Below are 12,543 nucleotides of genomic sequence, written 5' to 3'. Positions count from 1 at the left end.
AGTCACAACCTGGGAGAATCTATGTGTATTATTTATCATCAAAGATTAGTATCCAGAATATATAAACAACTACATACTTTTAAAATAAGAGAAAGACAACATGTAGGAAAACACACTGGAAAAAATGGCCAAAGTATCTGAGCAGGCATTTCACTAATCATCAGGGAAACAGAAACTAAAACGAGATGCCACGACACACTATTGGCCCCCTGCCTGCTCGCATCTCTGTGAGCACCGTCACCTCCTCCACCGTTGCTCACTGGCGCTCTGGCCCACAGTGAGCCCTGCAATCCCTGCTCAGGGATACCTGCTCCTATGCGGCAGGGGACACATCAGCCAACTCTCACTGGGAGAATCCCCACCCAACACGGTCCTGTGCAAACCTCAGAACTTCTACAGTATTAAAAGAATATATACCATACCAATCTCAAATATTTGGATTATCTCACCAATTTTCCCTGTTGGCAGTAAGTAAAGGGTCATTTAGGCAGCCTTCCTGAAACAGGACATGCTCCTAGGTGACTTGTCGCCTCTGGTAGCAGCTTTCAAATGCAGCTTTCTGGCCCAAAGGGAGAACTCGCTGGGCACCCCACTCATGTACACACACAGTACTTTTACTGTAATGAAGTGAGTCCACTAATATTGAAACCGAGCAGGATGCTGCGGGGCCCTCCTGGGTACAAAATCCCCTCTGTGTTCCCCATTTCTTGTTTATAGAAAGTCTTTTGTCTCCTAGACCTTCCCTGAGTTCCAAAGAGCAGATTCAAGCCGTTACTAACTAGGCGAGTGAGGGAACGCAGAAACAATGGAAAAGCAAGCCCAACATAATCTTTTCCATGATTGTTAGCTTAAAGTAATGCCTTGACTTATGACCCCAAACTGTGGAGATAATGTCCTGTGGCTTCAACTGGCTGGGCCCAAGTGGACTTAAAATTGATGACACTGGGAAGGTCAATTAACTGAAACTCCTGAACCATCACGAAGTAAATAACAAAATGCCTCAACCATTGCTTTTGCTTTCTCCTAAAAAGAAGTTAAGGGATCACAAGACCATGATTTACTAGTTTGCTTTGCAGGAACACATAGATCAATCACATTCACCAATGACAGACACAACGAGTCCCAAGACAGTGCTGGGAAGTCTGCAATTGAAGTCTTACAGGAAAGCTGAAATCATGAAGACCCCCTACCCTTTACTTTTTTTTTAAAAACCCTGTGCCCCTGGCCAGCCAGCAAGATGGATTTGAGACGAGTCTAGGTCTCCCATCTTTGGTGTTGGTGCCTCCTTGACTAATACAAGTTTCTCTGCTCCAAACTCCGCCATTTCAGTTTGTTTGGCCTCACTGTGCGTCGGGCACACGAACTTGGGTTTGACAACAATATTGTTTTCTTCTTTATTTTTAGGAAGACGATCAAATGCTTCGACCATTTGTACACCAGCAGTCACAAATGTTAAAGGACTTTGGGGACCTACTTGAATCCAGCTTGTGGAAACTGAAAAATGATGTTGCTCTTATAGTGAAAAAGAAGAGAGAATGTTTATTGCATATGGAATAGTGAGGATACACCAACTGAAAACATTTGAGCTTTGAGTTCTGAAGATTATTTGTGCAGCTAATAAGCTTAATTAACTTGGCTCTCAGAGCTGAATTGTGGACTCAACCTATTATACCACTTTTAAGCAAAACTCCTCTTCTTCAATTTGATTTAAAATCATGTAAAAATGAATCCATAACCAGGTGAAGGTGAGGTGGGAAATATGAAAGGTGAATGGTCAGCACTCTGAGCTCTGGGATCGACTGCCTGGGGTTGAATCCATCACTAATCAATTGTGTGGTTTGGGGCAAATGACTTCCCCTCTCTAAGTCTCTTTCCTTATCTGTTACAGGGGAACGGTAACAGTACTTACTGCAGATGGTTAACAAATATAAAAGAATATAAAGCACTTAGAATGTGCTTGGCACACAGAAGGAATTGATAAGCACCTGCCGTTAATATTTTCAAGATCAACAGCTCCAAACTTCAAATAAAAGCTCTTTTGATAAGTTTCTTGCTGTCTCACCTAGAGAATGGTTATTTCATGCCCCTCATTTTGTATCCTTGTTCTGAACAAATTTGATATTCTACCTCCACTTATTTTCTGTCTTCATAGGTTTATTTGAAATAGGTTCAATTCATTAAGCATCGTTAGTGCCTGTACTGTGGGACCCGTTCAGTGCAAGGGCCTGGGGTGGCAGAGATTAAGATTTACTATGAGATCTGCCGGGAATTAGTCAATCTCAAAGAGATCTTGATTCCACAAAGAACTGATTGATGAGTCTTAGTTAAGGACACACGGGCACTGAGTGCTCTGGGGAAAGGCTTGTAAAGAAAACTTTTGCGGCCTTAGACAGACTAACAATAGCAGCAATAACAGAGACTTATCCAGTGCTTACTGTGTGCCAGGCACTAATCTAAGTGCTAAACATCTGTGAGCTCATTTAATTTTCACCATAATTCTATGAATTTGGCCCTATTACTTTCCCCATTTTGAGGCTTTAAAGGTTAAACAAACGAGGCTTGCCCAGGCACTGTAAGCAGCGGGCTGACTCTGGGACTGCGTTCCTAACCACAGGCCTGGGGCCTTAATATGCAGGACTGTCCCAAGGAGCAGTCTGACTGATTTGCATAAGCACAGGAAGGAGGCAATAGAGGTGACAACTCCAACACTTGCTCCCTAAAATATAAAGTTAGGGGCACTGAAACTCTACTGGCAGGAGAGGTTATCAAGGGCTCCAAGAGGAGTCTCCCTGGGAAGGCAGAGGCATCTGGGCTGGTGATTTCAGCTTACTACCAGGGCCCAAGGGCTTAAGGGAGGGGCTTGGGTTTTGCCTGTAGCTCAGGTCCTGGCTGAGTGTATCCACATGAACTAAAAAATAACCTGTAACCTTGGAGCCCAAGTGTGGAGCTCCATGTTGGTGATGGCAGGGACAAGGGTCAGCAAAGCATCACAGAGTCTAGGAAAGCCTTTGTCCTTGAGGCAGGATAGCAGTGAGGCCATGGGAAGTAGGAACGACTTCTACCTCTTGGACTAAGACTTACTGCTTGAGGCAAGTAAATATACTTTCTGCAAGTGAGCAGGTGGAGCCTTGGAGGGTTAAAAAGAATATCAGGATGAGACACTTGTATCTCAAACTCGAGGACAGGGTCACACAGGTGGTCATGTATCAGCATCAACACTAGAGCACAACACAGCACGCATCGCGAAAGTGGAAAGATGCACATGGAGTCTCACCCAGTAGCTCCCAAGTGCAGATCTAAGCCACGGATTCCTAGGGCCCAAACGTCACACCTCCCGAATGCAAACTGCTGGGGTCCGCTGGGGAACCTATATTATTTGTGGTTCGGATATGCAGCTAGTCATGAGATCTCTTGCTCTTGTCCATCTTCCTGACTTTAGAGATGATAAAACCTCTTCTAAGGTCCCACAAATTAGTGCACAGCTGAGACCCAATTCGACCAGCCCTGGGCAGAGGAAGCAAAGTTAGGATGGACAGTACTATCACCAAGGATCTCCCTCCTCAAGTTAAATAGACCCTCTTTCTTCTGTACAGGCAGCACAGATGGGCCTCCCAACATGAATAAGATTCCTATCAATGTCATGCCTCTCACTGTAGAGTAGAAATTCCATGAAGGCAATGGCTGTCCTCTTTACATAATGAACATAACAGAACACTTATGTGTGTTTATTATATGCTTATTACAAAAGGAAAAGTCCTTTGCCTTATTTTTGGGCTTCAGTGGAAACCTGGTTAAAATATAAAAAGTAAATTCGAGAAAAATTTTGCTTAGGCAGTGAAAATCAATAGAAACTTACCAGCTATATCCTTAAAACTAAGGCACACAGGTACAGAACCAGGGAAAAATGAATGATAAGCCTAATTATTAGCAGTACACAGACCACTTAGGAAGCACATTTCTACCACTACTCAAATACACAGGCACGTCCAAACACAGAACCACTGTTCAATTGACAATCCTTTATTATTAAACTTAGGTAAGAGTCCAAAATCAGTCAGTGTGGATGGGTGAAAAAGTAGGCTAAAATAGCAAAAACTGCAGTTTCATTTGGCAAAGGCCTACACTACGCAGAGAAATTCATGGGGAAGTGAGATCCCATTCAATATCATGGCAAGGAAAACAGCAGTTGCCGGCTTACATGACCACCAGCCTGGGCGTGTCAGCAACACAGACAGAGCCACCCATCCCACCCTCTGATCTTCCAGCTCACTTAAAAAACTGACCTTGAATTCTTCAATGAAAAAGTCAGTCAAATATTAATTTTTTCTCACAAGCAATAAAATCACAAAAATCAGCTAAGAGTTGAAATTTAGGGTAAGCTAGTACAATTCCCTGCTTTTACTGTATACATATTTTAGATTTGACAATTTCTTCCACATATAGTCAGACAGGCTTATAGAAGAATTTCAAATATCAAATTAAAAAGCTGTTAATTCATGCATTTTATGACTTCGGTTAATTATTCAAATGTTTAGACTTCAGAGCTGCTAATGACACTAAATTCAATGCCACGTTGGTTGAGTCTGTCAATCAACTTTGTTCTGGAGAAAGCTGCTCCAGGAGTGAAGACCCCACCCCTGTAAGACAATAACAAGATGAAACAGTGCACAAAGCCCAGCTCCAGCCCTTTCCTCTGCTAGTGTGATTTACTGGAGGACTAGCTATCGAATCAGTGCAGAGCTTATGAAAACCTGATTCTTGATTCCATCATGGACTGGTTTTGGTTCCATTCCTAAAATCAGCCAAATGAGCAAGCAGCTATTATTCAAGAGTAAACTAGTACCCAGCAAACCCGTCTAGGTTGGTTCAGTGACTAATGAGACTGTTTCCATGATACTGGTGTGTGTGCTGGAAGGGGCACACTGAGGGTTATTAACCCAAGTAACAGCTGCTGTTTATAAAGTCAGCCCTTAGACTCAGGAGGATTAAATATGCATATGGGTAAAATAAATTTAGGTAATCAATTATTACTAAAGCATAAACAAGACAATTTGGATGAAAAAGAAGTTTCTTTAAATGTAATGGGTAACATTTAGAAAATGCTAAATATTTTCAAAGGGTATAAAAATATTTGAAGAAAATTTAATTAGGTTTCACTTTATATAATTTTTATGTTTATTACTTAACTATTGTTTCAGGTCAAACCTAAATTTATTTGTTTCTAAGCCTGCAAGCCTATGCTCATTTGTAAAGTTGGCCTACTTTTAGGGTAACAGCTATATGCTCCAGGAAGATAGTTCACTTGATACTTGTCTAGCCAGGATGCCATGAATCAACTCATGCTTGGGGTCAAGGCTCCCACTGCCAACTGGGTATCATTCAGCATGGATTAGGGGCTCCTGCCAATAACACTTAACTACAGGGACCTTTTTTTGAGTAGCTGACTTTGGATCTGAGTTATTTTCAGGAGGAAATGAAGCATGGCTCTCAAACTTTTCTGTCTCCTCTCATTTACTTCTGCACTGTTCCTAAAGGCCAATAAGGAACTGTCCTTCTCACAATATTAAGTTTACCTCTATCTTTGGATCAAAGGTACTGTAAATGCTTATGTACAAACCCAGCGACTGAAAACTGAACCAAGATAAACTAAAATATAACATAAATGAAAAAGATATCTTCAAATTTGAAGAAAACCAGACTTACGCCTTAGGAAGATCAGAGGCGTCAGTTAGTAGAGTTATGGCTGCCTGGACCATGGCTATGGGGGTAGCCACATAGCCAGCTTCTGCAGATAACAGAAAAAGAAAATATTCATAAAATATGCATTCAACAACACCCAAAAATCAAATGGTAGATTTTATATCTAAGTATCGGTGTACAGAATTTCCTCAATAAATACTCTGTTCATGTAATAACAAAAATAACAACATTTATATAGTACTTATTAAGTGTTAGGAACTGTATTAAGTGCTTTAAATCCATTAAACTCATTTAATTCTCCTAACAATCATACTAGGCTAGTACTATTTTATACTCATTTTACAGATGAGGAAACTGAGGCATAGAGAGGTTAAGAGACTCATTCAAATTCACAAAGTTAGGTAGTGGTTGAGCCAGAATCACATGCAGGCAGCCGGCTCAAGTCCAAACTCTTACCAATAATCCCAGGTTTCTTGTTTCTCTATTCATATACTATACTGATCTTTATCAATCAAATACAGCAAACTTCACTTTTAAAAAAAGACTCCATTTCTTAAAGAACAACTAAGTAACTCTCAAAGAAGTCTAACTTTAAGAAGTAACTTTAAAAGAAGTCGATAAACAAGGAGAACATTAGTGTTTATATTCATGTTAAATAAGAACATAGCTTATCTTAAAAACCCAGGTGGAAATTTGAAAAAAAGGCAAGATGCAAAGATATCTTTGCTATTGCGCTTGATTAAAACTGCACAACAGACCCCCTGTGATCCATTAGGAATGATGGTAATTAAACTTATACTATAATTCACAAGTGGGATTGTCTCTGTACAGTTCTCTAAAATTTACAGCATAAGTTATTGAATGTTTTGGAGTGATAGTTCTTTTTAACAATCTATCAAAACTTTTACCTTGCCCAGAAAAATGCACGTGTGCACACACTTTACAAACAACGTCAGAGTGATCCAGACTCCAAAGAAAGCTTGGATCACAGCTTTGATTATGTTATAACTACACTGCTTTAAAGTGACCCTTGACTATGAGAATAGAACAGATAAATATCAATCAGCCCCTTGTCTTCTTAGTATTAAAAATTCCATTCAGAATTACTGAATCATACTGAAAGAAAAAAAAACAGAGAGAGGGACACAACAATAAAACTGAATGATACCAATAACTGCTGTAATAGCACACCACTTTATAGCTTAAGACAATGTAAAACTCCCAAGCATTCTTAAGTCACATGTGAAGTACCTGGTCCTTTCACCTGAGTACAAATTCTGATATTTGGTTTGTTCTTATCAGGACCAAAGTCTTGGCTGTATCCTTGACCAAAAAATGTCAACGTAAATGATGAGGCATCAATCTGAGGAAAAGAAAGCAAAGGGTTTATTAAATAAATATGTCATTTCCTCCTTGAACACAATAAAACCTACTAATATACTTCATATAAGATATTTTCAATAAATAAAAAAATCAATATTCTATCTGCCAGAATATCCTGCCATCCTTTACTTAAGAATGGAGCAAAAAATAATTCTTTGAAGAACAACAAGTTTTGCTGACTGGAGTGATGCTGAGAGGAGGGAGGTAGTGAGGAATAAAGCTGATATAAAGATGAGTCTTAGGTTGTGGCTGAAAGAAGAACAGCACCACCAGAATAGGCAGTTTCAGAGGAAAAGCTGGAGGTAGTTTTTCTTTTAGGATAGAATATGGTACTCTGGCTTTAGATATCTGTTTGAGGTGACAAGACAAAAATAGTCAACAAGTAACGGCAGTATGGGCCTAGGGTATAGATATAAAATTGCTCCACTTAGAAGTGTAAAAATTAGATTCAAAAATTAAATTATAGAAGATCTATCCAAGCATCTGTCACAATCACTAAATTTAGAAATAAAATAACAAAGCCATGGTGAACAAATTTTTATTAAGTATCAACCAAGGGTCAGACACTATGTTAGGTCCTGAGACATAAATAAAGTATTAATAAAATTAAAATAAAAGAAAAGGCATTCCTGGAGCTTACAGTTTAGTGTGTGTGGAAATATATACATATATATATACATACACACACACATATACATATAAGAGATCTAATAACAATATGAGACATGAATAAGAAGTGCAGGACTAGTTTAGCAGAGAGCATTATTAAATTTACTGAGGAAGAGGCGAGGGTTTTGAATTGTGCGTGTGTACGCGTGCACACACACACACACACACACACACACACACATTCTAATAGAGAAGTTTATTACATAGAAAAGTAAGGTGAGTACCAGAAAGGAGAAACCATTATTTAAAGGCAAAACCAGACAAGGATGCCACAAGAAAAGAAAATGACAGCCAATATCACTGATGAACGTTAAGTGCAAAAATCCTCAACAAAATATTAGCAAACTGAATTCAACAATATATTAAAAGGACCATATACCATGATCAAGTGGGATTTAGTTTAGGGATGCAAGGATGGTTCAACATCTATGAATTAGTCAATGTGATATACCACATTAACAAAATAAAGGATAAAAATCATATGATCATCTCAAATGCAGAAAAAGCATTTGACAAAATTCAACATCCATTTATGATAAAAAGTCTCAGCAAAGTGGGTATATAGAGTGGATATACTTCAACATAATAAAGGCCATACATGACAAACCCATTGCTAACATCATACTCAATGGTGAAAAGCTGAAAGCTTTTCTTATATGGTCAGGAACAAGACAAGAGTGCCCACTCTTGTCGATAGTATTCAACATGGTATTGAAAGTTCTATCCAGAGCAGTTAGGCAAGAAAATGAAATAAAAGGTATCCAAATTGGAAAGGAAGAAGTAATACCATCACTATTTGCAGATGACATGATGTTATGTATAGAAAACCCTGAAGACTCCATCAAAAAATAAGAACTAAAATGAATTCAGTAAAGTCATGGGATACAAAATCAACACCCAAAAATCTGTTTCATTTCTATGCATTAATGAACTAGCAGAAAGAAATATTAAGAAAGCAATCCTGTTTACAAATGTATCAAAAAGAATAAAACATCTAGGAATAAATATAACCAAGGAGGTGAAAGACCTACATGCTGAAAACTACATGACATTAACAAAAGAAATTGAAGAAGACCCAAATAAATGGAAAGACAGTCCATGCTCATGGATTCAAAGAACATCATTATAATGTGCACACTACCCAAAGCAATCTACAGATTCAATGCAATCCCTATCAAAATACCAATGGCATATTTAACAGAACTAGAACAATAAATCCTAAAGTCTATATAAAACCAGGAAAGACTCCAAATAGCCAAAGAAATCTTTGCAAGAAGAACGAAGCTGGAGGTATCATGCTCCCTGATTTCAAACAATATTACAATGCTATAGTAATTAAAACAGTATGGTATTGGCATAAAAACAGGCACATAGATCAATAGAACAGCACAGAGAGCCCAGACATAAACCCACACATATGTGGTCAATTAATTTATGACAAAGGAGCCAAGAATATTCAATGGGGAAAGGACAGTCTCTTCAACAGATGGTGTTGAAAAAATGTAACTGGACTGCTTCTTACACCATACACAAAAATTAACTCAAAATGGATTAGAGACTTGAATATAAGACCTGAAACCATAGATCTCCTAGAAGAAAACATAGGCAGTAAGTTCCTTGACACAGGTATTAAAGATGCTTTTTCTGAACTTGACACCAGAAACAGAAACAAAAGCAAAAATAAACAAGTAAGATTACATCAAAGTAAAACGCTTCTGTGCAGCAAAGGCAACCATGAACAAAATGAAAAGGCAACCTACTAAATGGGAGAAAATATTACAAATCACATATCTGATAAGTGGCTATTACCCCCAAAATATAAAGAATTCATACAACTCACTAGCAAAAACCAAACACTCGAACTGAAAAATGGGCAGAAGATCAGAGGACATTTTTCCAAAGAAGACATACAGATGGCCAATAGGTGCATGAAAAGATGCTCTACATCATTAATCATGAGGGAAATGCACATCAAACCACAATGAGATATCACCTCACACCTGTCAGAATGGCTACTATCAAAAAACTAGAAATAGAGGAATGACCAAGATGGTGGAGTTTAGGAAGTCCCTGGACACACCAAAATTATAACTATGTACAGAGCAACTATCAATGAGAACAACCTGAAGACTAGCAGAAAAGATTTTCAACAACTAAAGATATAAAGAAGAAACCACAACAAGATGGGTAGGAGAAGCGGAGATGCAGTGTAGGCAAGACCCAAACTCCCAGGTAGGCAACCCCCAAATGGGAGGATAATCACAATTACAGGCATTCTTCCCGGGGAGCGAGGGGTCTGAGCCTCACACTGGGCTCTCCCCAGCCCAGGGGTCCTGTACCAGGAAAACAAGCCCCCAGAACATCTGGCTTTGAAGGCTAGCAGGGCTTGCACACAGAGAGCTGGAGGGCCATAGGAAACAGAGATTACACTCTTAAAGGACTCACACAAAATCTCACATGCTCTGAAACCAATGCAGAGGTAGTAATATGAAAGGAGCCCAGGTCAACCCACTTGCTGATCTTGGAGAGCCTTCCGGGGAGGCAGAAGGGAACTGGGACTCCCTCTGGGGACAGAGATGCTAATGGGAGCCATTTTGGGGCACCTGTTCTGCCATGAGGACACTGGTGCTGGCAAGCACCATTTTGGGGTCCTCCCTCTATCTCATTAGCACCAGGTGCTTCCCTGCCCAGTAGCAGACCAATACCAGCCCTGGGACTCCCTGGGTCCTGCAGCCAGCTATGTTGGGATCCAGTACTCCTCATCCCAGGGGGGTGGCACCAGCCTGAGCCCCCTGGATACCTGGTGCAGCACGCCATGACTTGGCCACACCTACTATCAGGCTGGTACCAGCCCAGGACCCCCAGAGCCCTGCAGCCAGCCTTTCCAGGACCAGGCCATGCCCACCAGAGGGGCAGTAGCCTCAGCATGAGGCAGGGCCTGGCAGCCATCTGGGGGCCAGCTCTGCCTACTAGTGTGCCCACAGTAGTCAGCCCCACCACCACAGAAAGGCCCATACAGCCCACATAGGGGGCACCTCTAGAGCATATAGCTCCAGTGACCAGTGGGGAGTATGCTGCTAGGCCCCACTGAAAGTCTCCTACAGGAGGCCATTCTCCAGGATTGCAAAATGTAACTGACTTACCTAATATCATACACAGAAATAAAAAACAGAGACATAGGCAAAAGGAGGCAACAGAGGAATGTATTCCAAAAAAGAACAAAATAAAACACCAGAAGAACTAAGATAAGTGGAGATAAGCAATCTACTTGATAAAGAGTTCAAGATAATGATCATAAAGGTACTCAAAGATGCTTGGGAGAAGAACGGATGAACACAGTGAGAAGTCTAACAAAGAGTTCGAAAATATAAAGAAGAACCAAACATAGCTGAAGAATGTAATAACTGAAATAAAAAATACATGAGAAGAAATCATCAGTAGATTAAAGATACAGAACAGATCAGTAAACTGAGAGTAGTGGAAATCATCCAAGCTGAACAGAAAAGACAATGTTTAAAAATGAGAACAGTTAAAGATACCTCTAGGTATAATGTACTAATTTACTAATATTTGCATTACAGGGGTACCAGAAGGAGAAGAGAGAGAAAGGGGGAGAACTTATCTGAAGAAAAAATAGCTGAAAACCTCTCTAACTTAGGAAAGGAAACAGATATCCAAGCCCAGAAAACACAGAGAGTTCCAAACAAGATGAACCCAAAGATATCTACACCAAGACATACTGTGATTAAGATGGTAAAAATTAAAGATGAAGAGAGACTCTTAAAAGCAGAAAGAGAAGAGCAACCAGTTACGTACAAGGTAACTCCCGTAAGGCTATCAGCTGACTTTTCAGCATAAATTTTGCCAGGAAGAAGGGAGTGGCATGACACATTTTAAAGTAATGAAAGGAAAAAACCTACAACCAAGAATACTCTAGCCAGCAAGGCTATCATTCAGATTTAAAGAGAAGTTTTACAGACAAGCAAAAAGCTAAAAGAGTTCAGCACCACTAAACAGGCTTTATAAGAAACATTAAAGGGACCTTTCTAAGTGGAAAAGAAAAGACTACAACTAGAAATATAAAAATTATGAAAGGAAAAATCTCATCAGTAAAGGCAAATATATAGTAAAGGTAATAGACCAACTACTCATAAAGCTAGCAGAAAAGTTAAAGGACAAAAGTAGTAAAATCAGCTATTTTTACAGTAAGTAGTTAAGGGATACACAAAATAAAAAGATGTAAAATAAGATTTCAAAAACATTAACATGGGGTAGGGGGGAGTAAAAATGCAGGGTTGTTAGAAATGTGTTCAAACTTAAAGAGATCAGTAACTTATAATAATCACAAATATATACAGGTTGCTATATATAAACCTCATGGTAACCCCAAACCACAAATCTGTAATAGATACACACACACAAAAAAGAAAGAGATCCAAACATAACACTAAAGATAGTCATCAAATTACATGGGAAGAGAGAAAAAGAAGAAACAAACAAAAAAACTACAAAAACAACCAGAAAACAATTAACAAAATGGTAGTAAGTACATACCTATCAATAATTACAGTAAATGTAAATGGACTAAATGCTCTACTCAAAAGACGTAGAGTGACTGAATGGATACATAAACAAGACCCATATATATGCTACCTACAAGAGACTCACTTCAGATATAAAGACACACATAGACTGAAAGTGAGGGAATGGAAAACGGTACTCCATGTGAAAAAAAATGAAAAGAAAGCCAGAGTAGCAATACTTATATCAGAGAAAATAGACTTTAAAACC

General features: G+C 39.2%; 2 protein-coding genes across 2 annotated transcripts in view; one reads left to right on the top strand and one right to left on the bottom strand.

The window, feature by feature from the left end:
- Nucleotides 1-1,606, top strand: part of LOC132372542 (kinesin-like protein KIF28P) — a 75,578-nt gene extending 73,972 nt beyond the window's left edge. The window contains exon 23 of the mRNA XM_059934652.1: nt 1,405-1,606. Coding sequence (XP_059790635.1) covers nt 1,405-1,557 — 153 coding nt within the window. The 3' untranslated portion in view covers nt 1,558-1,606. The remainder of the gene's footprint in view (nt 1-1,404) is intronic.
- Nucleotides 1,607-3,999: 2,393 nt separating this feature from the next.
- The window catches only part of SCCPDH (saccharopine dehydrogenase (putative)), a 49,096-nt gene continuing 40,552 nt past the window's right edge, over nt 4,000-12,543 (bottom strand). The window contains exons 10-12 of the mRNA XM_059941193.1: nt 6,952-7,063; nt 5,704-5,785; nt 4,000-4,637 (exon numbers count right to left, since the gene is read on the bottom strand). Coding sequence (XP_059797176.1) covers nt 4,532-4,637; nt 5,704-5,785; nt 6,952-7,063 — 300 coding nt within the window. The 3' untranslated portion in view covers nt 4,000-4,531. The remainder of the gene's footprint in view (nt 4,638-5,703; nt 5,786-6,951; nt 7,064-12,543) is intronic.

The sequence above is a fragment of the Balaenoptera ricei genome, chromosome 1 (assembly GCF_028023285.1).
Source record: "Balaenoptera ricei isolate mBalRic1 chromosome 1, mBalRic1.hap2, whole genome shotgun sequence".
NCBI classification, from domain to species: Eukaryota; Metazoa; Chordata; class Mammalia; order Artiodactyla; family Balaenopteridae; genus Balaenoptera; species Balaenoptera ricei.
The sequence above is the reverse complement of the archived record's forward strand: the minus strand, read 5'-3'. Positions and strand labels throughout refer to the sequence as shown.